General features: G+C 33.0%; 3 protein-coding genes across 3 annotated transcripts; all 3 read left to right on the top strand.

Moving 5' to 3' along the window:
• The first annotated feature begins 258 nt into the window (after window positions 1–258).
• LOC123706689 (putative uncharacterized protein DDB_G0282133) lies at window positions 259–12018 on the top strand. The gene is made up of 4 exons (XM_045656039.1): window positions 259–264; window positions 483–503; window positions 8794–10627; window positions 10664–12018. The coding sequence occupies exons 1-4, from the start codon at window positions 259–261 to the stop codon at window positions 12016–12018; spliced, it is 3216 nt and encodes a 1071-aa protein (XP_045511995.1).
• Window positions 12019–14432: 2414 nt separating this feature from the next.
• LOC123706684 (chorion protein S38-like) lies at window positions 14433–15864 on the top strand. Its single transcript, XM_045656026.1, has 3 exons — window positions 14433–14444; window positions 14533–14926; window positions 15041–15864. The coding sequence occupies exons 1-3, from the start codon at window positions 14433–14435 to the stop codon at window positions 15862–15864; spliced, it is 1230 nt and encodes a 409-aa protein (XP_045511982.1).
• Window positions 15865–19628: 3764 nt separating this feature from the next.
• On the top strand, window positions 19629–20836 carry LOC123712059 (exported repetitive protein-like). The gene is made up of 2 exons (XM_045664998.1): window positions 19629–19640; window positions 19763–20836. Exons 1-2 carry the CDS (start codon window positions 19629–19631, stop codon window positions 20834–20836), a joined length of 1086 nt encoding a protein of 361 aa, XP_045520954.1.
• Window positions 20837–24420: the final 3584 nt, after the last annotated feature.

Raw genomic sequence — 24420 nt, 5'->3', positions numbered from 1 at the left:
GTGTGATACTTTGATGTCTGAAATTATGTCCGCAAAGCTTTTTTAGACATTCATAAGTCGAGCAGGCCTGAAGGCATCACCGCAATTGTGCTTCTAAATTGGCTCCGGTCCTAACGCGCTTTTTCCGCTACCTTTACTCGCTTGGCATTGTCCCAAAGTGCTGGAAGACCACTTCAATACAATATAACCTCCTTATTCTCCCAATTAATGGGAACTATTATTAACGGGCAGGTGTGAAAATATTTAGCAGGCGTTTAGATGATGGTCAGTACAGATGATACTCCTTGTTTACCTTAGATGTAAGTGGGCAGAGGCAATCGTGTCCTTCGTGCCTTCGATTGCGTGTGACACAGAACACTTCTCTCGAAGTTTCCAGCCTTTGGGCTGCCCGAGAAATTATACAACAGAATTTCTAGCTTTCTTGCTGATCGGAGCATCAAGGGCAATTGTTGATCAGTACTGGAATATATTTGAGTCTAAAGTCTAAAACTCTTCTACGCGCAGTCTCGGACTGTAGACTTAATCTAGTTGAATTTAAACCCAAGACACAAGATTGCGAGTTTTCCGCAAAAAAACAAACACTTTGTCGCTACTCCTCCTAGAGAGGAGTCAAAGGCACAATCTCAGATGTGATAGATACTAACTAGCTAGCATCGTACGGGAGCTCCCCAGTACCCACTCTTACAAATAAATAAAAATATCAGAAAGAATTAAAACAATTTACATTAAATAAGCCTTGATTTTGTTGTATGCCCCCATTATTAATTTTATTTAACGATGATATATCACATAAACATTGATTATTTTAGCGAATACATTTTACTTTCAAAATTTGCAGAGCAAAAGTTCACCAACTACTTTTATCTATTCAGATTTCTTGAAAGTAGGATAGACTTTTCCGATTGATTAACATTTTTCATAGTAGCCAAATTTACTATATAAATTATATGTTTAATAATATTTTCAGAATCTGTGCGTTTTAAAGATGTAGTAGCCGTGTAAACTTAATTATTACATTAATCATATTTAGATATTTCTTTATTGTATTAAGTTGTATATACTTATATATTGTATTAAGCTTAAAATGTACATAAAAAAAGTTTTTTATTTATTTAATCTGTTTCCATGTTGTAAAAACCTGATATTTTAACATTTTCTAATTGTAACACAAGTCAAATCAGTTTTAAATGTCCAACGCCAATTAATTTTAATCAAAGGCGTTAAAACCTTATTAGAATACGGATGCCCCCACTAAAACACCCCACTTCTCCACATCGGTGGTTCAATTACTCACAAAGGTTCTAACATGTTTATTGATAAGTTCGCTATTGGCATCCATTTCAGTTTCCGGTTGCCTAATGATAGGTAAGTTGTCCGCTACACCCTTTCCTGTTTCGAAGGCGGTAGTAAATACTAGATGAACAGGAACTTAGGGAAAGTTAAGAATACTACTTCTTTTGGACATTGGCCAAAGCATATATTATAGGTAAAGGAATTGTTACATAAAAGATATGTTAGGTGAAATAGTTCGGAACTGGTTATACTTTTAATTGGAATTTGGTATTTCTGACAAATTGGCGAGTTTAATCATTTTGCAAATAAATAAAGCGAATGTGAATGTTTGTTTTTATTTTAATTAAAATAACTGTAAATTTTCTCTACTGTGCTTTTATTACCATTGTTTCTTTTTAATTATTATTCAAAACATTTGTTTTATAAGTTAATTCTGTATCAAAGAGGTAACAATTTTTAAACTTAGTAAGATGGGCGAATTTATTATCGGGCCATAGATTTTTTTAAATATACTAATAGGTTATTGTAGATTGTATTGTTATATGAAATAGTACCTTGTAGAACTTTGCATTTTTTACAAAATGTGCTTCTATTTATTTGGATGAAAAGCCACATGGCATATATTATTTAACTATATTAAAAATTAATACTATTAGTGGCTAAAAAGCGTAAAGTATTAAAATTACCAATGAATCATTTTAAGTATGTCTAATTAACAGCTGTGTTGTTGCAATTTTGTTTGCGTGTCTTTCAAATGATCGAGTTTAAGATTACATGAAAATGTTATATAAAACAAATAGGAGACACAAGAAAGCAGTGCCTTTCTATGATAGAAGAGAAAATAGCATCATAAAGGATAATAATGCTTAATTTTTAAATTAACTTAAAATACCTTACACTAATTTATCAATTAATGTATTTTATCCTCACTGATTCTTTTTCGTGTTCATAATATCTACTAAAGACATTGAACTTTTCACTTCCTAAGTAATGAACTTATTGATTTATTTATGAACTTTGAATCACGTCATATGGAACTTCGTAATTTTTAAGTCAAAAGTATAAACAAATGCAAGCGCAAGTTTCATACTTCAGGAATGTTCGATACTATAACGGTACATTTTATATTTATTAGTTGGAAGTATGTCCTTAGGTCCTCAGCCTATTTCTTTTATTAGTGTTTTCCATTACTTACTTACTTACTTTACTTTACTTACTTGTTAGGGATAAGGCAGTCCGTTGCATTAATTATAGTTATTATGTTATTTGTTTTTTTATTAATGTAACAAAGTGTAAAGAAATAAATATACATAAATAAACTTTGATTAAAAGTGATTTTTAGTGCATAATTGAAAGTTAGTAAAATCTTCAAATAACATTTTGTATAGCTATTGGAAATAAGAAACCTAAAAAGGTTTATTAGGTTCGATCTATTACAATAACAATAATGTTAATATTTATATTGCTAAAGTCAGTTTTGAATGAGGAAATTAAAACGCCTTCAGAGTAAAAAACACCGGAACATAATACCAGTATGATTATACCACTAGGCGCTATGCGTTCCGCGATACGATTTATGATAATCAAGATTTAAAAAACTTAAACCACGTATCCAAAATATACCCTAGAAATGTGTAACGTTACAAATATTGTTGCTGGAATCAAAGATGTTGTATAAAAATTATAATTATATAAACGCTTTACATATTTTCCTTCACATTTTCTATAAAAATCTAAATTTAATTGATATTTATAATAAAAAGTAAATTTTCGAAAAACATACACAATTGGTTTAATTAAATTATCATTTCGTAAATTAAATTGACTTGCAATACTTGGCAGCTAATAAATAGATCGTGATAAATAAAAGAAGGCGTGAGAATATGCTTCCGGAAAATTCAATAGGAGACAATTATTTCTAATACGCTCTGTCATAAATAACTGTCTTGTAGAAAGTGGTTTGGGAAGATTCACTATGACCATAAGTTTGATACGAAGAAGCTACATAGGAAGAAACTGGAAATAGCCTAAGGCCTGTACAGCCCGTATAGGCATACACCTATATATTTACATAAACTTAAATTGTACATTTGTCTTTGGTTTAGGTAAAAAAATACAATATTGATCTTGAAAAGAGAATTGTACATAGAACAGTATTTACTTTTACGTAAATTAGTTTTGATTCTTCTCGATCCAGGTTAATATTTTCTCAGATAATATGTAACTATACAATAGATAGACCTGTAAAACCGCCTTTCTCAGACACCTAGACTGCTAAGAAGGGCTAGCTAAGCTATTGCAATTGTGTGGAATGCATGTGCAAGATGCAATGCACACATGCAAACGTTTACGGTCCGATACCCCCATATATAAACCTAACTCTAACTATCCTTGAACTTCATTTGAACACTGATCGATCATAGAAAACTACCCTTTAATGTTGCTTTAGTTTGGACTGTGAGTGAAATGTGATTGGATTTTGAATAGTGATATTTCGTGTTATATAATGCATTCCGTACTGCAAATGGTGAGTGCCAAAAATGATTAAGATTTAAATATTTATTTTAATTGGACATATGATATTGTTGATCCATTAAATTTTTTAAATCTAACACAGTTATGCCAATAATAAATTTCATATCAACGTGTTATGTTGTTAAATACACAGTTTAATTAAAGACGTGCGTGACATACCTTAGCAGTATTATAAGACGTTTTCTTTATTTAATGATGTTACAGATTCTTTTATAAACTTACGTATAATACATGTCACGGTATTTATAGATTTATGAAGAAACCCCAATTATTAATATTATTAAAAATAAATATATTTTAAAAACGCTTATAACACTAACTTTTATACTAACTTAATATTAGGTATTAATCCGAATTGACGGAGTTTTCGATTAGTTTGTCACGGCTGCTATTTTGGTAAGAAATCTCGAGAGTAAGAAGAAGAAGTAAGATCAAGAAAGTATCTTGAAAAAATCTATAAAATAGATTTCATTTTAATTTAATTTTTTTAAAGGTAAACGCTTTATTACCTTTGACAAGTTTCATTTTTCACATTATTATCATTAAACAGCAAACACAAGATCTTCTTTTAACATTTCTTTTATAATCTCTCTAAGAAAAGAGTTATACGAACACATACAAAACAAAATATTTATCTTATCTTCGTCGTCATCAAAATCCGTTTGTTTTAAATAATAATACAAATTATAGTTTTTATTATATTATTAGGCGAGTCTATTTCAGTTGCAATACATAAGATAGGAAACATTTCAAAGATTAAAATAAAAAAAGGAATAACTTTTTGTATTATGCATGGTAGCGAGGTATATTTAAACGAAAGCAATTTTTAATGAAAGTAAGTTAATACGTTGCCGCAAGACAAATTATGTCAGAATTATTTGAATTGCCAAATTTCAGTAGAGCTGGTGCTTTACTCGCTTAACGAATAAGTATCGGCATACAGCGAAGAAACGCTCCCAGAGTTAAAGGGACCAAATTTTTAAAAATATATTTTAATTTTCTACTAAGAATTACTATAGGGATCAAATACTATATTAATCATACGATAATAACCTCAAGTAAACAAATAATAGATCCTCCTCCATCTACAATGCAGGGAACCAAAAACCTAACAAAAATCTGCATATAATATAAAAACTATTTCCGACATTTTTAATTGCCGATGTACTTTGATATAATTTATCACTTTGTCATGGATGAACAATGCATCAGTAGGTAATGTCAATTAATCACCATATTCACTTCCGTTGTCAAAAAGTAATTTATTCCACTTTCTACACAGCTAAATATTATATAAGTTTACGAAATTATGTTTGAACTGCTTATTTCATAATGTTAACGTTTATTGAAATTAAAACCACTAACATATGTCGGTCATACACTGCATACGATGATTTAACTTAAAAATATAAATGTTAAACCATACATAATTAAAGTATGTCGTGAGAAAGGCGGTACTACGGCTCATAGAAGTGGAAAATTACCTGAAAATACAAAATTTAAATTAATATATAGCAATACGTGATATTTAAATACAAATTTTATGTTGTGTATTTTATGTTGTATGATGACTCGGTCAAGGTTTATTAATAAATTAAAGAAAATGTCTGCATTGAGTCACAGGTAGCGTACAGGCATGTGAGTTTTATAACTCAATCTGATAAATAGATGGTTGTCTAACAGAAAGAAAAGTGTTTAGACCGATATAATGCAATTAATGAAAATTATTAATGATCGTCCGACACGCTGTGAGATCTCAAGAGCGTCGTCTCGAAAGTTTGCGTGTCACTATGCGTTAATTGTTACGTCAGGTCAATGGCTCTGTAATCACAAATTGTGGCCTTGACGGGGTATGGCCAAGGACCGGTACATATATTTTTAGAAACACTATGTATCAAGGCTTTCTTCTTGCGAAAATATCTGTAAATAAATTCACTTAATTTGACTGTATATTTGTTAACCTCCGGCCCAAATGAGGGGTTTAGCATTGAATTCCAAATAATGCTTTGATGCGGATTTTTGTTACAATTACTGCTTAGTGCGTAGTCGAAATGGTTTATATCTATAATTTATAAGGGTCCAATGTATAGCAGCGTAGAACATTGGTGAAAAAAATAATTCATTATTTTATTTTATGGTCCACTTTTTAGGTTATATCTCCTTTTTTACCTGCTTTATATAAATGAAAAATAAATATTAATACAAAGAACTATGTTTACACTGTAAGTTGAAATACAATTAAATAACAAAAAAAGTTTATGTGCAGTTTTTTTTAGTTCATACACAAGTTTCATTAAAGTTCATACAAATGGGTTCGTTTCTTGGAATATTCGAATGAAGTGAAATTTCGGCACCGAACGATGGTTACCTACTTGAAAGTCAGGAAAATAATATAACCAGTGACGCATACGTTGTAATGTGTGTGCCAATTCGTGGTTACAAAACATTGTATTTTCTTTGTGCGAAATTATCAAGTTATCCGTAAAAAACATTGTATCGTTTAGCGTGTAATATATTGTGTATATACATTATCAATATGAAATGTAGGAGGATCTCATAGTCATCAGCCGAAATTATAAATTTACAAACTATAAACTTGTACCAACGTATTTGCAGTGTTACCGACTCCGTTAGAAGCTAACGCCCGTGTGGAGGAAGTCTTGGGATTGATTCCAGCAAAACAACGTTGTTGTTAAAAATTATTGTTCAAGACATCAAAGTGCTAGATTAATGTTGCTGTAAATCACCAATGTAACGGACGCACATGTCTCTTTTACGTTTCACTAGATCGTACGTACTAATAATAGCCAATAAATTATATTGTGTACCTATTTGCGTCAAATGTTTTAATTAAACTTCAGTTTAATCAATGATAACTAATATCGCAATAAATGGATATATGGCCCTTAAACAAACAAGCATGTATCGTATTGGTATATGATCAAAACCAAGAAGGATCGATTAAGCTTAAATAACGTACGACATTTATATAATACGGAAATAATGTTATGTGGTAAGGGTAAGGTTGAGTAATGTTACGTAACGAAAAAGCCGGTTGTGAAAAATCACTTTCCCATTGAATTCCTGGTGAAACTTTCGGAAAGGGCACAATATAAGGGCAGAGAAAATACACAGATCTTGTCGTGTGACCCTTGACTTCGATTTAAACGTCTTTAATACCCTTCAATAGATTGTCCTCGCTTTCTATTAAGTATTAATAACAATGTTTTACGGATGCATCGCATTTGCGTTTAATCGTAGCCATGTATCAACTGTAATTCTATTTTCACTTTTGTTTAAAGCTATTATTCTAAATAAATAATACAGTGTGGCTTTATTACGTCCGTCTTTGGACCAATTTACCTATTTACAAGAATTTTACTTTGGTCCCAGAACATAAAGCTTTTTGTCATTTTAAATTCCAGTTAGGAAGATGGCTTTCTCCTATTTTTGTAAATTAATACAACATTCTAAGAATATTAGCTACTTATTTTATTTATTTATTAAAGCTTACCACATCATTCATTGTACTTAATCTACTGTATATTTTATAAAATCTTTCATCTAAACTGTATGAGACAATTGAAGTAAACAATGTCTTTCAAAAAAGAAATTAAAAAATACAATTAGTACAAAAAAAATCATCAGCAAAACAGCGAATTAGGTTCGAGATAGGCACCTAATAATGCTTTACTACCGAATATATCCAGCTCCGGATAAGCACTATTCAATCCGTTAAAATCGCGAAGAATTCGAAAGAGACATGCTTGGACTCTTAGGTTGGTTTTTGTAGGAGGAATTTGGAAGCTACTGTTTTCACCTCGAGGTAAAACAATATGTTTTTATGCCCTGAATACCCGAGGATTACATAAATACATTGATTTTTTTTATTTCTGAGCCAAATATTAAATTACACAACGCAATGATAGTTTCCGCAACGTAGGAAAAATTAGCAGGTAATCGTTCTTCAGGTTCATAATGATTTAATAGACTGTTTAAAACATTGTTGAGCGATGCCCTCTAACCCCATGTATATTTACTGCATGCATAACGAATGGAATTGATTATAGAAAGTCTTACAAACTATAAAGGCCTTGTATATCATATACAATTTCTTTTTTTGTAACTAGAAATAATTTAACGCAACAAGTATTAGGTCTAGGCCTCAGATATCTTTATCTGTTTCATGATTATTTATCATTACAATAGGCAAGTTGGTAACCAGCCTCCTGTTCCTGACACAGGCTGTCGGCTTTTGGATCTAAGGCAAGCCGGTCCGGGACACATCCTTACGATGTGTTCCTTCACCGTACGAGCGAGTGTTAAATGCGCACGTAGACAGTAAGCCCATTGGTGCACATCCGGTAATTAAACCTACGATTCCAAGTCGCACGTTGAAAGCACTAAACCAACACAGCTCATGTATATCGTAACTTATTCTATGATATCAATAGGCGTGTTTGCTTCGGGTCTTGCTCTCTTAATTCATCACTGTATTTAAGGATATATTAGTTCACGACTTAGAACATTAGACAATAGAAAGTGTTGAAAGTTTATTTATTACATAGCCTCTAGGAATACTATATATGTTGGACATTTTTCTCCGTATTTAATATTAAAATTATTATCTATTTATTATATAAAGTTATGTGTATACTAACTAGGAGGTTTTATTCAGATATTTTTTTCCTCTCATGTAAGAAAATAAAATAGATTAAATCTTTATATTAATTTGAAATACAGATCCATGTTTTTTTTTAGCATTTACTTTTTGTCTTTTAATTTCAATTACGTAAATAAAAATAATAAAATACCGGTCTGTTTTCATTGTCTGTTTGAACTGGTCTGATGTACCTTTCGAATGTAGATAAAATCATAAGTAACGTTGACTTCATAATAATCCCATATGAAATATATTATAAAATACAACTTATTCTAAATAAAAATCGAAATACCTCTTTTCAGATATGGATACTGATGCTGACGCTACTGACAAATGTACGGTGTCAAGATGGATTCAACGATCAGAACATGCTGCGGGTACCACAAGCTGCTAATGAAGGTCAAATCGAAGCAAACACAGGTTTTAATAACTTACATAATGATGCAAATAGCCAGAATGCATTGAGCACAAGGTACCAAATGCCTGAAGATTCTGCCAATTTCGAATTCAATCGAGAGCCTTTAAAACCTAGAAAGGTCTATCGAATTAAAAATCCATTCCAAAATCAACAAGAAGACGCTCACGATAACAGCAATTCACAAGACAGCGACACGTCAGCGAGCGATCAGTATGCCGGCATGCAGTACTCTTTACCACCCGAAGAATTCTTACAACAAATGAGAGCAGAAAATCAGTACCACCAGCAACAGCAGCAACAGATGTCCACGCAACCTTCTGTTTACTCCTACACAGCTACCCCCCAACCCCAATTCTTGTATTCTACAATGACTGCAGCAAACTATGCTAACCAGCCCAATCAAAATATACAAGAACAAAAATCTTTAAATTATTATAATCCCAATGTAAATTCATTTCAATTTAACAACGCTAATACATATGGTTTAGATGCTACGCTTAGTACACCAGCAACGCCATATTTGTCAACTTCAAGTAATCAGTACATGAGTACTCCAGGAAATACTTATATATCTAGTCCCTCCCCTATGTATATTACGAATCCACCTAATCTTCAACCGTCATATGTATCTTCTCCATATTCGAACACTCAGACTGGCACTGTAGACTATAATACAAACAAAGTCACTACTATAGGACAGAACACCTTAAACTACGATAATAATAATATCTACAATAAAAAAGTTCAGTTAGACCACTACAGTAACTCTGGGAATGCAATGAGATATCCAGCTAACGTACAATACCAAAACTATCCATCATCGACGACATCCCCTGTTTCTTCTCCTTATTCAGAAGATTCGAGAGATAACTGGGGAAATGCTGCCACTAATTACAATAATGGTGTAATACATAAATCTGCTCAAGATATACTTGTATCCCAATATTCAACAAATCCCCATTACCGAATGGCTAATAATCAAGATGACTACAAACATGAGGCAAATTATGACAATGTTAATCAAGATAGTCAACGTTACAATACTTTAAATACTAACAACATGTATTATAGTTATATTCAACCGCATAACCAAGTCAATAATTTAAAAAGTCCTGCTAGAGAAGTAGAACAACAAATGGGGCAAACAGCGACTTATTCACACGGAGATTATGGATGGAAACTCGACAGAAAGCCTACATATGGCTCTGAAGTATCAACCGCTAGCTATTCCGGATATCAAAATAATAATGCAAAATCAGACAATGAAGCAATTAGCCAAGTCAGTTTTCACATGGATACAAGTAAACCATATAATTATAATCAAATATCGAAGTCTAGTTCAGAGAAATTAGAAGCAGATGACTTTGTAAGAGCGGCCACCAAGGCTCATGATAATTATAAACATCAGCTAGAACTTAATCGAATTTCAAATGGACAGTACAGTAATAATGCTTATCCAAATACAGATTTAATAAATTCTTACTACGCAAACACAGATAGGAATAAAAACAAGCCGGATAATACAAATAACAACGCATTTATAAATGGGAATACCCAGCCTGATTATGTGACTTCATTGCCTTACTACGCAAGAGAAAACTATTTGGAAAATAAACCTAAACAAATATTTGATCATGATAAAGCTATAAAAAATATTGTACCAATAGATGTATCTAATGTTGTACAAAATTCTAACGCACAATTAAAGTCAAGCATTAGTATTGATTCTAATGATAAATTTTTACACAACAAAGACCAATACAACCGTCCTACAAGTGAAACTTATTATAAAGATAAAAACAACGTATACACCTTTAGTATAAAGTCTCAGCCAGACGATTATCATTCACTTTCAGATAGACTAAAGCAATTGGACCTATCTCCACAACAGGGAAAATCTTCAGACACATTTTTGAGCTATAACAGTTTGACAAATAATAAGCGATATGTTGACGATTCAATGCAATCAAACAATTATGGAAATCTAAACCCTAGTAACGCAGACAATCTTCAAACGTCAGGCAATATTCAACAAAGCAGTTTACAGCGAAGTCAACTACCATCAGATTTAGCTGCGTTACTTAAGTTTAATGATATACCATTACGCCTGACTCAACATCTAAATCCTGATTCATTGAGAGTCCCAGGAAACAATTTTAATATGGAAAACTTACCGAATCCTTTTCCAGTCAGACTTAATCAAAACATTGAACAACATCATGTTAACGTAGCATCTGATATCATAAGTAAAATATTAGCTGCAAGACAAAACGGGAATAAGCAAGAACCAGATGCACAAAGTAATAACCAGTTATCAACTATACATGGGTTTAAAGTTGCTAACCCATTTAACGTTGACCTAAAATTAGTCTCTGATATGCTTAAGGGAAAACCTGTCGTTGACGAAAGCCAACTAAGCTCAGTTCGTGATCAATTCATTAAACCAGTTCCTATTAAGTTTGATTTGCAGCAATTACAACAATTACTTTTAAAAAACGATAACGGAAATAGCCTAAGTAGCTTAGGAATTGTTCCCAGTTCATATTTCGATATGTACAGTAGTAGTCGGTATCCATACCAAGGAAGTAAATATTCACGAAGTGAAGAAGAACCAGAAAATATACCAATAGCAGATTCATCTAATTCCCATTTAATCGGCGCTGTAGTAGAAGAAATGGAACAAGACACAACAGATACAACGGCCACAGACGACGATGTGGAATCAAATAACGAAGATGATAGGACTATAAAGCCTTTTAACACACATCACAGGATGATGGGCGAAAGATTTAGGCTTACTAATAATTTGGGGCGTCATATGTATCAAAGAAAAATTCCTAAAACTATGATTGATCAGCCTTACCCTGTTCTAAAGGCGCCTCATAAATCTCGTAGTAAACTGCACCCCATAGACAAAATTAATAGAAAAAGACGTATCAATAAACCTAAACATTTAAGAATCTTTAAGACGGAGCCACTTTTTGAAGCTAACACACGGTCTGAAGACATCCCACCAGCTGTTTCTACCTTACTAAAACCACCTCCAGTAATGGAAGACAAGTCAGACGTAGTTGATGAAGAGCAATCGGGAATAGAGGGCACACAATAAAACCGCGTGACAAATTTTCTCCTTGTATTGCTTTGCATAAATCTTTTCTTTTATGCTCCAAGGTTTTTTCCTATCTTCAACCAATATAATACAAAATTTACTGTTACAATAGTTTTGATTTATATAACCATACCGACTAATATTCTATGTAAATAATAGTAATAGTTTTTCATTTTACAAAATGATTGTTAATTAATTTAGTCATAACAAAGTTACATGTACATAATTTATATATTATTAAGGATTAAAGCATTTAGCAATTAGCATATTCTACGAGTATAATTGTGTGTAGATCACAAAGTTTTTGTTAAATAAATATCGTATTAAACATTTATTAGTTTAACTTTCTAATCAACCATAAATGACAAACGGTTTTTATCACCGTGACATTAGTATATTGCTCACCTAAGTTAGATATTCGTCTAAACCGGAATTTTTAATAATAACTGTAGTGCTTGACCACTTGGCATATACATACTGTGTGTGCCTTTAAGTTATTATACCAGCTGACGTGGCGAACTTCGTTCGGTCTAACAGCGAATTTGAAAATGAATGAGAAAATTTATGATTTTAAAATTAATATAAAAATATTAAATTCATTTTTTTATTAGGAATTCAATCCAAAATCCATACGAAAATCATAATTGTTCCAGACATTTTTGGTGTAACTAACACGACTTTAATTTATGTATACATAATATTACTATAGACTTATAAGGTTAAGTGAGAACTTTAAGGTATTTTGCGTAAAACTATGAGTTTTAAACAAAACTATCTTTTCTTCACAAAACGGAGTAATATGAGTTTTAAAACGTAAAGACAGATCCAGATAAAAGAAAGAAAGATTACGTCAATATAATATTAGAATAATATAATCATGATATAATGTGATAACTTAAATACGCACCTAATCTTTGTGTATTACACCAAGTAAATCATCTCACTTGATAAATTGTTTAAGATAATAAATAATTGCGTTTGTTTCGCTTTCTGCGTCCATTCCACATTTACGACAGCTTGTTAAATGCGACACTTTTACAAGTCCATCAACCAGTTGCAATAAGTTTAGCGTGCCAACAAATTGCCAACCATGGTCCTACGTTAGCAAAAATGAATTACACTCAATTTTAACGTCTATAACATTTATCTGTAAATTAAAACATCGTAAACCAGAACTTAAAGAATGGCTTCATCTGCTAACTCTCACTACGGTGGCCATGCGACCGAAACCTGTATCTACTTACCTCAATAAAATCATAAATTATGTGTAGGCGCAACAATCCAAATAATAATTACCAAAATAAAAGACACACACACGGTTATAAGTATAAAAAACTTATAATTTTACACACACATTCATAAACTACACGAATGCAAGAATTAAAAGAATATTATAAAAACCATAACATTAGAAACTTTTTATTAGGTCTTTTTGATACATACGAATTTCAGGTTAGCGTCATTTTTAATAACAAAAACGACCTATGCCCGGTTTCTATATAACATACCAGTCGTATTTGCTCACCCTAATTAAATGGTTTTAATGACTTAAAAACTAATTGAATTTTGATAAGTTATACATACATCACTATACTTTCTGACTTCAAAAATAGTCGAAGGAGGTATGAGTTCGTCGTGTGTTATTTACTTTATTTTATTATTTAATCACCATCACCAGATTTTTGAAGGCTAATTTCGAAGGCAATCATCATAAAAACGACATATGAATTACAAAAAGTTTATTGTACAATCTATAAATATTAAAAGAACTAGTTTATAAAGGCTGTAGCCTCACAAGTTTAGTTTAAGTCTTTAATTCTTTAAAATATACATTATCATATTATAACACAATTAAAAGAATATTGTAAAAATAACATAACATTAGAAACTTTTTTATTAGGTCTTTTGTATTCATATGAATTTCATGTTAGTGTAAACTTTAATAAAAAAACTAAACTAACATAACGACCCATGCTTGGTTTCTATATAACATACCAGTCGTATTTGCTCGCCCTAATTAAATGGATATAATGAGTTAAAAACGAATTGAATTTACAAGTTTAGTTTTAGTCTTTAATTCTTTTAAAGATACATTGCTATATTATAACACAAATATATTTTTTTTTCTATTACGCATAATAAGGAATCTCTTCGCCATTGAACTGACATAAAATACATCATCGACGGATAGTGGGCCAACTCTTAAGTAACTCAACGTTGAATTAATTCAGATACATAATATTATACCGGTATTTTGAATGAAGGAGAGAGAATCTCCTCGGTCACTTTCATTAACGTTTTGCGACACAGATGACGCCAATATATAAGTTTGTAAGATGTCCGAAAACTTTACAAACGAGCTTAGCTTGTTGTTGAAGAAACAACTCTGAGTGGCCTGCGATTAGCTAATCAATATGGCTACTATTGTAAGTAAATAAAAAATATATATTAAAACTAATTTGAATTAAATTAAATTTATAAATAAATCTTAACATATATCCTATTTGTTCACAGACAAAATTGACAACGTTAGCCATCCTACTAAGCAGCGCCTACGCTGGGTTCCTGCATGGTCATTCTCATGACAACTTACATGATCACTCTCACGATCTACAGCATGACTTGCAGGATCACTCTCACCATGGTTTAGATGAACATTCTTATCATGATGGCCCCTCCCATCATGATTTCGGTCATGGATCGGCACCATTGCCTCATCTATCAGCACCTAACGGGTTTGAAGGATCATCCAGTTTTTCCCCTAGTTCCTTCCCTTCGGGTTCTTTGCCATCAGCCTCATATTCGGGGAGCGGTTTAATTGGAGGGGGATCTTTAGGATATAGCTCGGACTTCGGATCAGGTAGTCTTACTGGGGCTAACTTTGGCTCGTCAGGAATTATTGGATCAGGTCTTTCCGGACATGGTTTAAGTTCTGGTCTCAGCGGATCCCTTTTATCTGGACCTGGTCTATCATCTGGAATAGGCGGATCTGTAATTAGCGGAGGTTCTATACCAGCACCAGCAATTGCTTCACCAGTTCTTGCGGGAGGAGCTTTACCTGGACTTGTTAATGGTCACCCAGTCCCACATGGCCCTAAGGCTCCAGTTATTGATGAGATTCACGGCCTTGCTAACAGCAATGGTGCACCAACACAATATCGAGTACGTGAAGAAACTTACCAAGTCTTCAGGGATGTTCACCACAGAGTTCCACAGCCAGTCCCAGTTCCAGTACCACAAACTGTCCAGATTCCAGTTCCACAGCCTTACCCGGTCCAAGTACCAGTAGTAAAAAACGTTCCAGTGCCAGTTGTTAAGATACAACATGTAAAAATCGATAAGCCAGTGCCGTATCCAGTGGAAAAAATTGTCAAGGTACCAGTTGAGAAAGTAGTACAAGTACCGGTTGACCACCCAGTTCCCGTTGAGAAAGTTGTGGAAGTGCCTGTCGTAAAATTGATCAAGGTTCCAGTACATGTTGTGAAGAAATACCCAGTCCCTGTATTCAAGACTGTTCACCACAAAGCCCACGAAAGCCACGGCTGGCATGGACATGGGAGTCACGGCATTAGCTATGGGCATGGACATGAGAGTCTCGGCCACAGCTATGGACATGGTCTTGAGAGTGTTGGCCACAGCTATGGGCATGGACACGAGATTATCGGCGGCAGCTATGGGCATGGACACGATAGTATCGGCCACAGCTATGGGCATGGACACGAAAGTCTCGGCCACAGCTATGGTCATGGACATGAGAGTCTCGGCCACAGCTATGGCGTTGGCCATAGTTTCGGTCACGATGAATACGCTCAAGGTCACGGTCACGATGCATGGTCTCAATGGTAAAGATGATTCAACTACCGTGCAACTACCTCATCCGTTTTACTCTTTTGTAAATAGTTTCAGTGTTAGCTCATCGAGAGGCTGCCATGTAGGGTGATAACTAAGTCATTAATTAGGTTAATGAATTGATATTCAATTCTATATTGTAAATAGTTATAATGATAGAAATATTGAAAATAAATTGTTTTCCAAAGAAAATATCTTTTTATTATGTCAAGCATTCCATATTACTACCTTATATAATGGAATTAGGCGGGTGATATGTTCAGCACATCTTTAAGAAAGAATATGCTATACAAATATATATATAATATGCACCTATTAATTATATCAATTCAACTTCAAATGCAGTGTGCGTAGGACGTGTCTCGATTATGAATTCAGATAAATATGTTTTTCCTTAAGAAAATCTACGGGAGTCACGTAAGTACAAAAAGTGTAACGGGCTTACGGGCGAATTACGGACAATCACCATTTGTTAGTTATTGAATAAACATAATGGTACAGTAAATATAATATACCTAGTCCAGCCACTTATGGCTGAACTTATTCTGTTTTAATGAAGTAATGTCGTATTATTCAAATATTATATTTAAAATGGCCATCTTTTGCTGTTTTACGGGCCTTTAATCTGTTTGGCCACGAATCTCTGGATTTACGCACTGTTTCCAAGAGAAATTTCGCCACTGCTTGCTCAAAAGATTCTTTAAGAGACTCAATGTCGCCGTGACGTTTAGAGCAGACCATGTCCTCTAAAACTAACCATAATTGGCAGTCTAAGGGGTTGAGGTCAGGGCAAGATGAGGGCCAGTCTTCAGCTCTTATAAACTCCGGAACTTTGGTTTCAAGCCAAGCTTAGGTAGTTCGTGCGTTGTGAGACTCCTGGTGAGAATCCTGCAGAAAAGTCCATGGTATATTTTTTGAAAGCGTATTTCAAGATTCAAGACTGTACCTTGGCTACACCTTTGCTGAAGTTGTCACTCTCTTTCACAAAAATGTACTTATATGACATTTCCCTCCAAACCATCACTGATGGATGATGACCACATTGTACCTTTCTGACCACTTGAGCAGTTTCTTTATTACTGGGAGCGTACACTTTATCTTCGACGGACAATTGATTCCAAGCTTTTGAAGTTTCTACAATATGACCGACAGCTCCATCTCACTTTGTGCAAGGCGATCACTGCAATCTTAACTAATCCTAACACTGTTATAATAAATACTAATCTATGTGTATAAACAAATATTACAAAGGGAATAAAATAATTAATCTTTGTTATTAACTATTAAAAAAATATTTGCAGGTATAAACATGGTAAAATATTGTTTTATCTCTGTCTCTACACAACATAATAAAAATAACAGCATAATGTATATATTGCCTAAATATTAAGTCCACTTATTCTTAAGAAAAAATAATACGCCTTTTTGCGCTTAATACACAGTTAGATCAGGTCTTCGTATCTAAACTGGTGTCTTAAATGGTAAAACATAATAGATACCACGTTAATAGTTTGGATAATTTTTACAGAACAATATGTAGGTATATATCTCATAACCTCTCGAAAATTAGGTTTCTATGCTTTCTACATCGAAACTATTATTATTTTAACATCATACCTAGAACCAATGAGATGGCAGGTATAAAATTATCATAGATATCTATTATTACACGATATTATACATTTTTAATAGGCGCAAAAAAGCAATAGGCGGTTTTTATACTAAAACAAACAGTAAACTTAAGTAAATTACATATAATACATAAACAATTACACAGATACACTTTAGTAAGATACAGCATAATTACATACATTATACAAACATAAGCATAAATTATATAATTTAAATATTCATATATAAACTACTTGACTAATATCTATATCCCAGAGAGCGCATCTCATAACGATATATCAATATTTCATAAGTAGGTGAACTAGTACCAGTGATTAATCAGACTTAAGAGAGGATCAATATGGCGGCCCACGAATTCGCACCAATATTACGTAAACACTGACACAGAATTTTAACCGGAAGGAATGACTAATATATCGGTCAAACGGTTTTTTTTTTATTATTCAACAACATTCCCAACTGAGTGAAATTAATATAAACAGGTTTCGGCACAAAACTTGCTCAATGAAGGGTCAAGTGACACAATTTTTACGTAACGGAAGGTGAAACACAAATCAAATGTGTAACGAATATACGTTTTCTATGATAATTTTATTTGACAGAAGAAAATAATTTATGGTTATTGGATTGGCGATGGAAACTTTTAAGTGCTTAAGAAATAAAGAAAACACCTTGGTCTGTTACAAAATGGAACTTTACCAAACGTAAGGTTAGCTAATAATCCCGCCCTTAAACCAATCTTAGGCTAAAAACAAAACTTTTTTTTAAAACTTTGAATGTGCTCATTCACTATGCATTTGTTAAAAGATTAAAAAAAGCGTTGTTAAACGCCTATCGCATGCCTAATCCGTATTGTTAAGAGAATAAATATTAGTATTTTTAAATTGGTAATTAGTAGTAAAGTATAATAATAGTGTAGGTGGAAGTATAATATTTTTTTTGGAAAATTTATGTCATTGTCATGTATTTTAGTATAGATAGATTGTAACTTATAATGTACAAAATGTGGAGTATTTTAATAAAGACTATAAAATCTCACTATTCAGAGTATTGTGATGCAATTTTCACTTTAGTGTCGAAAAAACCAAATAAGATGTAATATTATGTATGAACTAGAATTAAAACAAACAAGTCAGTCAGGTTTCTGGTAATTACGCATTTACAACATAAGGAAAGCAAAGATCCGGCACCAAAAAATCTTATATATTGCGTAACTTATCAAATGTAAGGCGCGTTTACGATTTTAGGCGGAAATTTAAGTACTGAGATTAAAGATAGCAATTTATAATCGATGTATGTCCGTAGGAAACTTTTAAACATTTTTTTTTAAATTCTTTATCTGCTATAAATGTATGGTAATGTGCATTTATAGAAACCAAACTTAGATAGTCAATTAATCATATTAATTGATTTGACATATTATATGAGTCTTAGCCTAAACATACATAAACATCTGTTTAATTGATAATCATAAGACAGTATCTAAGCGAGAAATGATAGTTGAGAGTAGATGACACACAAATTGTCTTAATCAATAAGAATAATTGAATATTTTTCATAGTTCTCGGTTATGGGCTCCTTTTTGCGCAATCAGACAGACACGTGTTTATTTGATTTTAGTTGACCACTAAAGCTGTGAGTTGAAGTAATGGTTTCAACAATAACTCTTAACAATACTCTCAATAAAATAATTTGCATAGCTTTGATCTGAACAAAAACTTATGTCTTAAAATTAGTTCAACCCTGACTCGATTTTTTTTAAAGAAATTTAAAACTAATACGTTACCCATTTGAACTGGCGTATAAAATGTTGAATATATATAAATGAAGAAAAAAAATTATGCAGAACATATATCAAAACATTACATTTACAATTTCGCTGGCTAAAAGCAGTTATAATTATTGTGTGTTAAGATTAAAAATACAACAGCAACATTTGATGCCATAGAGTCTGGCAAATACTGATGTGACCTGAGTAATTTATTCAGTGCGTTGTATCGAAAGAGCAGCCTTTATAACATGTATAAATATGTGGACCGCAGCGTTATCAAATCACAACCCACCAGACCTCGGAACCGAGAACAACAAGCCTTTTTTTTTAGGTGGCTTAAGGCGATTAGCTAAAAGCCATGGCATTTATTGTAAGTTTTAATGCACTGTAAAAGAACCAACAATAATAAGAAGTATAAAGTGTTTACTCAAATAACACTAAAAAAATATTAGTTTTTTAAATATATATAATTACATTATATACTTGTTTCAGGTTAAAATAACAATTTTGGCTGCGTTAGCCTACAGTGCAAACGCTGGCCTCTTACACGGTCACGGCTCAGACTCCTACGTTTCGTCAGCACTAAATGCACCATCAGCGTCATATGGACCACCTTCAACAACCTATGGTGTACCCTCAGGGCCAAGTGTCCTAAGTAGTCATGGAAGTGCTATTGACGGTGGACTTCATCATGATTCAAACCATGGATCATCTATATTAGACGGAAATTCACACGGTGATGCTTTGAGTGGCTCCTACGACAGTGGTCATTCATCTGGCTTCACACCAATTGAAGGACCAAGCTTTTCCGGACCTAGTTCAGGACTAGATGGGTCAGGCTTAGGAAGCTCTTGCCTTGGAGGTTCTGGCTCCGGCTGTGGAGGCTCAGGACTCTCATCTTCAGCATTAGACGGCCCCGGTCTGTCGGGACCCGGTGTCACAGGACCAGCTTTATCTGGACCCTCTCTTAGTGGACCTGCCTTGGCTGAACCTGGTTTAGCTGGACCCACTTATTCCGGACCCGCTGATATTTCCACTCAAGTATTACCTGGTGCTGTCATCAATTCCGCAATAACAACTAATGTTGGAGCCCCAAAAATTATTGGAACCAGTGTTAGTGTTGGTCGCCCGGTCGCGTCCGCAACAAGATACGAGCTCCAATCTGTTGTTCAAAACATTGTTCGTCGAATTCCCGTGGAAGTAACTAGACATATTCAAGTCGCTGTACCTCACGCCGTACCAGTCCCAGTTCGTCAAGAAGTAAAAGTACCAGTCCCACAACCCTACCCAGTTCATGTCGATGTTGTGAAGCACGTGCCTTACCCAGTGTACAAGACCAAGCATGTTGAAGTTGAAAGGCCAGTTCCGGTAGAAGTCGTTAAGCATGTACCAGTCGAAGTTATCAGAAAAGTTCACGTTCCTGTTGAGCGGCCCTACGAAGTCATAAAGAAGGTTCATGTACCCATTGTAAAGCACGTGGAAGTTCCCGTAGCCGTCTGGAAACCTTACCCCCTACATATCATCAAACACGTAACACATTACAAGAAGAAGAGCTGTTGCTGGTGAAGAGAGTCGTGCCAAATAGTAAATAGATTTGTAAATATTATAGTCACTAGTTGTAAATATTATGTTAAAAATAAAATATGATATAATTAATTTTGTTTAATCTCTGATTCTTTAACCGTTATAGACAAAATAAGCGGAATTACACAACAATTGTATCCTGTACACAATACAAGTTAACCTATACGGATAGTGGATATATTGATTAATAAGTAGTCTGTACAATGACAAACATATGTTATAAATATAGGTAACGTTCCGCGCTATTATCTACACCTAGAAGTAAACAAAATATGTCTCATCGAAGACTATGTAAAAAATGGTAACTAATTTAGCGCATTTTGTCAATGCAGCTACAAAAAAAGAAAACTACTAAAACGATTAATGATGATTTATGTAAATAGAGAATCAATTCAACATCTTTTCTGTTGACTTTCATAAGTGTACTTGGTTACCTATATTAATGAAGTTATTTTCAGTTTAAGTTTCCTCAAAATGTATCACATCAATCAATGATTTTATTACTTTTTAAGTATCAAAACGAATAAAAATATCGAAAATTCATCAAGATAATAAAAATCACACATTTGAGACAAATTACACATTTATTTACAACTTTAATTTAAAGAGGTTTCAATTATGCAGTTTTCGAATAAAACAGGTTCAAAACTATAGTTATCTCATTAACATTTACTTGTAGAGGTCGAAAAATAACGACTTTCCATTATCTCAAACTGATAGTGGCTAAAAAAAATTCAGAAGCTATAATGTTATATTTACGTTTGGACATTTTATGTTCACTTTTATAACCTTGTTTGTAGGTCAAAACCTCAGATAATACTACTAACAAAGCATGTGCGATGTAAACTGAATGTACATACACATCTCGTGTCAAAACCTGTTTCAACCTGATAAATTGTCATATACAGGGAATTGCGCTACAGTCCCAATTATAGCGATACATCAAACAATCCTAGAATCAAATCTCATTTAACTAGAAAAGTCTCATTTACAGAGGTAATAGGATCGAAGAGTGCTGTGAGCGAATTGCAAAGAATAAAGAATAGAGGTTTTTTTACTTGTCTAGGTACCATTGTATCTTTTTGTGCGTGACTAGATTACTGGTAAAAAATTAAATTTTGTTCGTTATGTTAGTATTACACTTTTAAATAAATCCTTATAGGATATAAATGCAAATATTTTAAATTACTTACTTAAGATCTTTTGAGTGTTTTAAACAATTTTCGTCAGTGACTACCTCACACAATATCTGCCAACTTGATGTGGTAACGCAACTTACAAATACGTAAACCATTCATCGTCAGTGGTTGGAAACAAAATTTTATTTACCCTATATTATAGTCCTTGTTCCTTATGCAATTTTTATTTATTTCAAAGTAAACAAGTGAATAAAGCAGCTTAGTTAACGCCTCTCTTGTAAGCGGTACAGGTTTCTATAGAGGGTCCATCGCCATTTTCCATTTATATTTAGTCGTACTCCGAGTTCCCAAACGGGGCTAGTTTTATAATTTAGTTTTAGCATGAAGGTACATAAAATTGTTATCAAGTAGAAGTGGTCCAGGTGCTGCTTTTATTGCAAGTGAAGATCCCGCAATGGCATGGGTTAAACAAATTCCTCGGATTTTTAGACAAAAATTCTCAACGAGCAAGAAAGTGTTTCATTTGCTTTTCCTATTCCTTTGTTTATAATTTATTTAAGCAGACACTCATAAGTCCATATGGTTATTATTTTGTTTGTTACAATATTGTCGTCAACTATTACGATAGAATAATGATGTGGAAATTAATAGATAAATATTATCTTTGTGGATTAAGGTAAATTCAATCACTCCTATTTGACGCTCTTACCAAAGGATCTAAACATATCTCATTTGACCAACATCTTTTTTCTGCGACTCGTAAAAGGCACTACTGTATTTGGGGCGTATCATCAGTCGAGTCATGGGATGTTAATAGATATCATACTATCACCTTCCAGAAGAACGCGTTTTCGATACAACTGACCGATATCCAGATTGAGCATTCTGTAAAACGAGCTATGTTTGGATATCCATTGTTGATCCTCTCAGTTTGAAAAAATGTTCATTTTTTGTATTTATGAAGTGATGTTGTTTTTCTCCTAGTATTTGTTATATTTGCAGTTTTAAGTGCTTGAAACATTAAATCTTATATTGAAATGCGCAGAGGCGATAAGAACTTGGAGAAACTGATCGTGGTTGGTAACATAGATGGCAAAAGATCATGTGGCCGTTCACCAACGGAGAGAGGCGAGGCTCAGAAACAGGTAATAATACTGGTAAAATATTAAATATGAATACTTAAAATTATACCATTAACCCTATTGATCAAAATTATAATGTGTTAGATACACATGAAACTGAATATATGAATTCTAAAATTTAGTTAAATCGTGGAATATGTAAATTATGATATAATAAAATAATCTTATAATTAACATTTCCTATAGGAACGTATAAATGTATATAAATCGATTCATTTCTCTAGTTTCGATTAGATTTCATTAAGCTTCGCTGGACGGCTCTTCATCTAAAAAATGTTTTTTCAGGTAAGTTTTTTACTATAGCGATAAAAATGTTCTTTAAGCTAACTTCCCAATACTAAATATCTATTGAGACTGGCCATATATATTTTTATTTGTTAAATGTTATACTTTCTATTACAGGCACCTGTTTATTTCTCCATAATATTCATATTAGTTCATGGAAAGGACCTAGACCCAGGTCCTCAAACATTTTCAATAATAAATTCGTCATCACCAACCAAAGCACACAGACAGTTTGCCACTAGGGACGCTATAGTTTATTTAACAGAAACTCAAATAAAAGACCTTGAATCTGGTAAAACCGAACTAAGATATATGGCACCCGATCAAATAACAATTAACAAATTCCCCATCAATCAGAGGGAACCTTATCAAAATCAAGAATCATTATATCATCGTCACATTGAGAATTTAAATATCCTAAAAGCACCGCTAATACCAGAAACGCAGATACCATACAATCATGGGAAACCTGAAGAAAAATTAATCAGAAGACCAACAGAAAAATATCCTCAAAGTTTGTCAAATTTTAGGGTGTTACAACTAGGCCCACTGAGTTTTATCAATGAACAGATAACTGACCGGAGGCCCATTATTCCCGTAAATATTTTACATCAACATAACATATATGCTAAACCTATAAAACAAACAGAAAACTTCGATCTACTTCGAATCCGTGGAGTACAGAAAACACATCAACCTACCGTGACGCATCCGCTTACAACTCCAACTCTTGTAGTACCATATGAAAAGGTCTCCCATCTACATCCAGTTTCTGTAGAAAATATTAATCACAGTGTTCGTCAATTACAAGCCGTAAGAGATCAAAAGCAAAATGATAAACAAAATTTTAAAGGAAATGTATTTATAAATGTTGATAGTCCATATTTGCATGCTTAGAAAAATTTAATAAATAAAACCTGAAGACTTAATAATAAGTTAATTGTGTTAAAAATGAGTATCTTGCTTCTGTGTGTAACTGTGTATATATTTTAAGTTACTT

Source organism: Pieris brassicae, chromosome 1 (assembly GCF_905147105.1).
Source record: "Pieris brassicae chromosome 1, ilPieBrab1.1, whole genome shotgun sequence".
Lineage (NCBI taxonomy): Eukaryota > Metazoa > Arthropoda > Insecta > Lepidoptera > Pieridae > Pieris > Pieris brassicae.
The sequence above is the reverse complement of the archived record's forward strand: the minus strand, read 5'-3'. Positions and strand labels throughout refer to the sequence as shown.

What these genes read in the sequence shown, in the direction of transcription:
- LOC123706689 (XM_045656039.1), top strand. An exon ending in CTAAAACTCTTCTACGCGCA is followed by an intron (nt 504 to 8,793) that starts GTCTCGGACTGT and finishes ACCTCTTTTCAG; the next exon opens with ATATGGATACTGATGCTGAC. An exon ending in ACAATTAAAGTCAAGCATTA is followed by an intron (nt 10,628 to 10,663) that starts GTATTGATTCTA and finishes TACACAACAAAG; the next exon opens with ACCAATACAACCGTCCTACA.
- LOC123706684 (XM_045656026.1), top strand. An exon ending in GTCAGGAATTATTGGATCAG is followed by an intron (nt 14,927 to 15,040) that starts GTCTTTCCGGAC and finishes TACCAGCACCAG; the next exon opens with CAATTGCTTCACCAGTTCTT.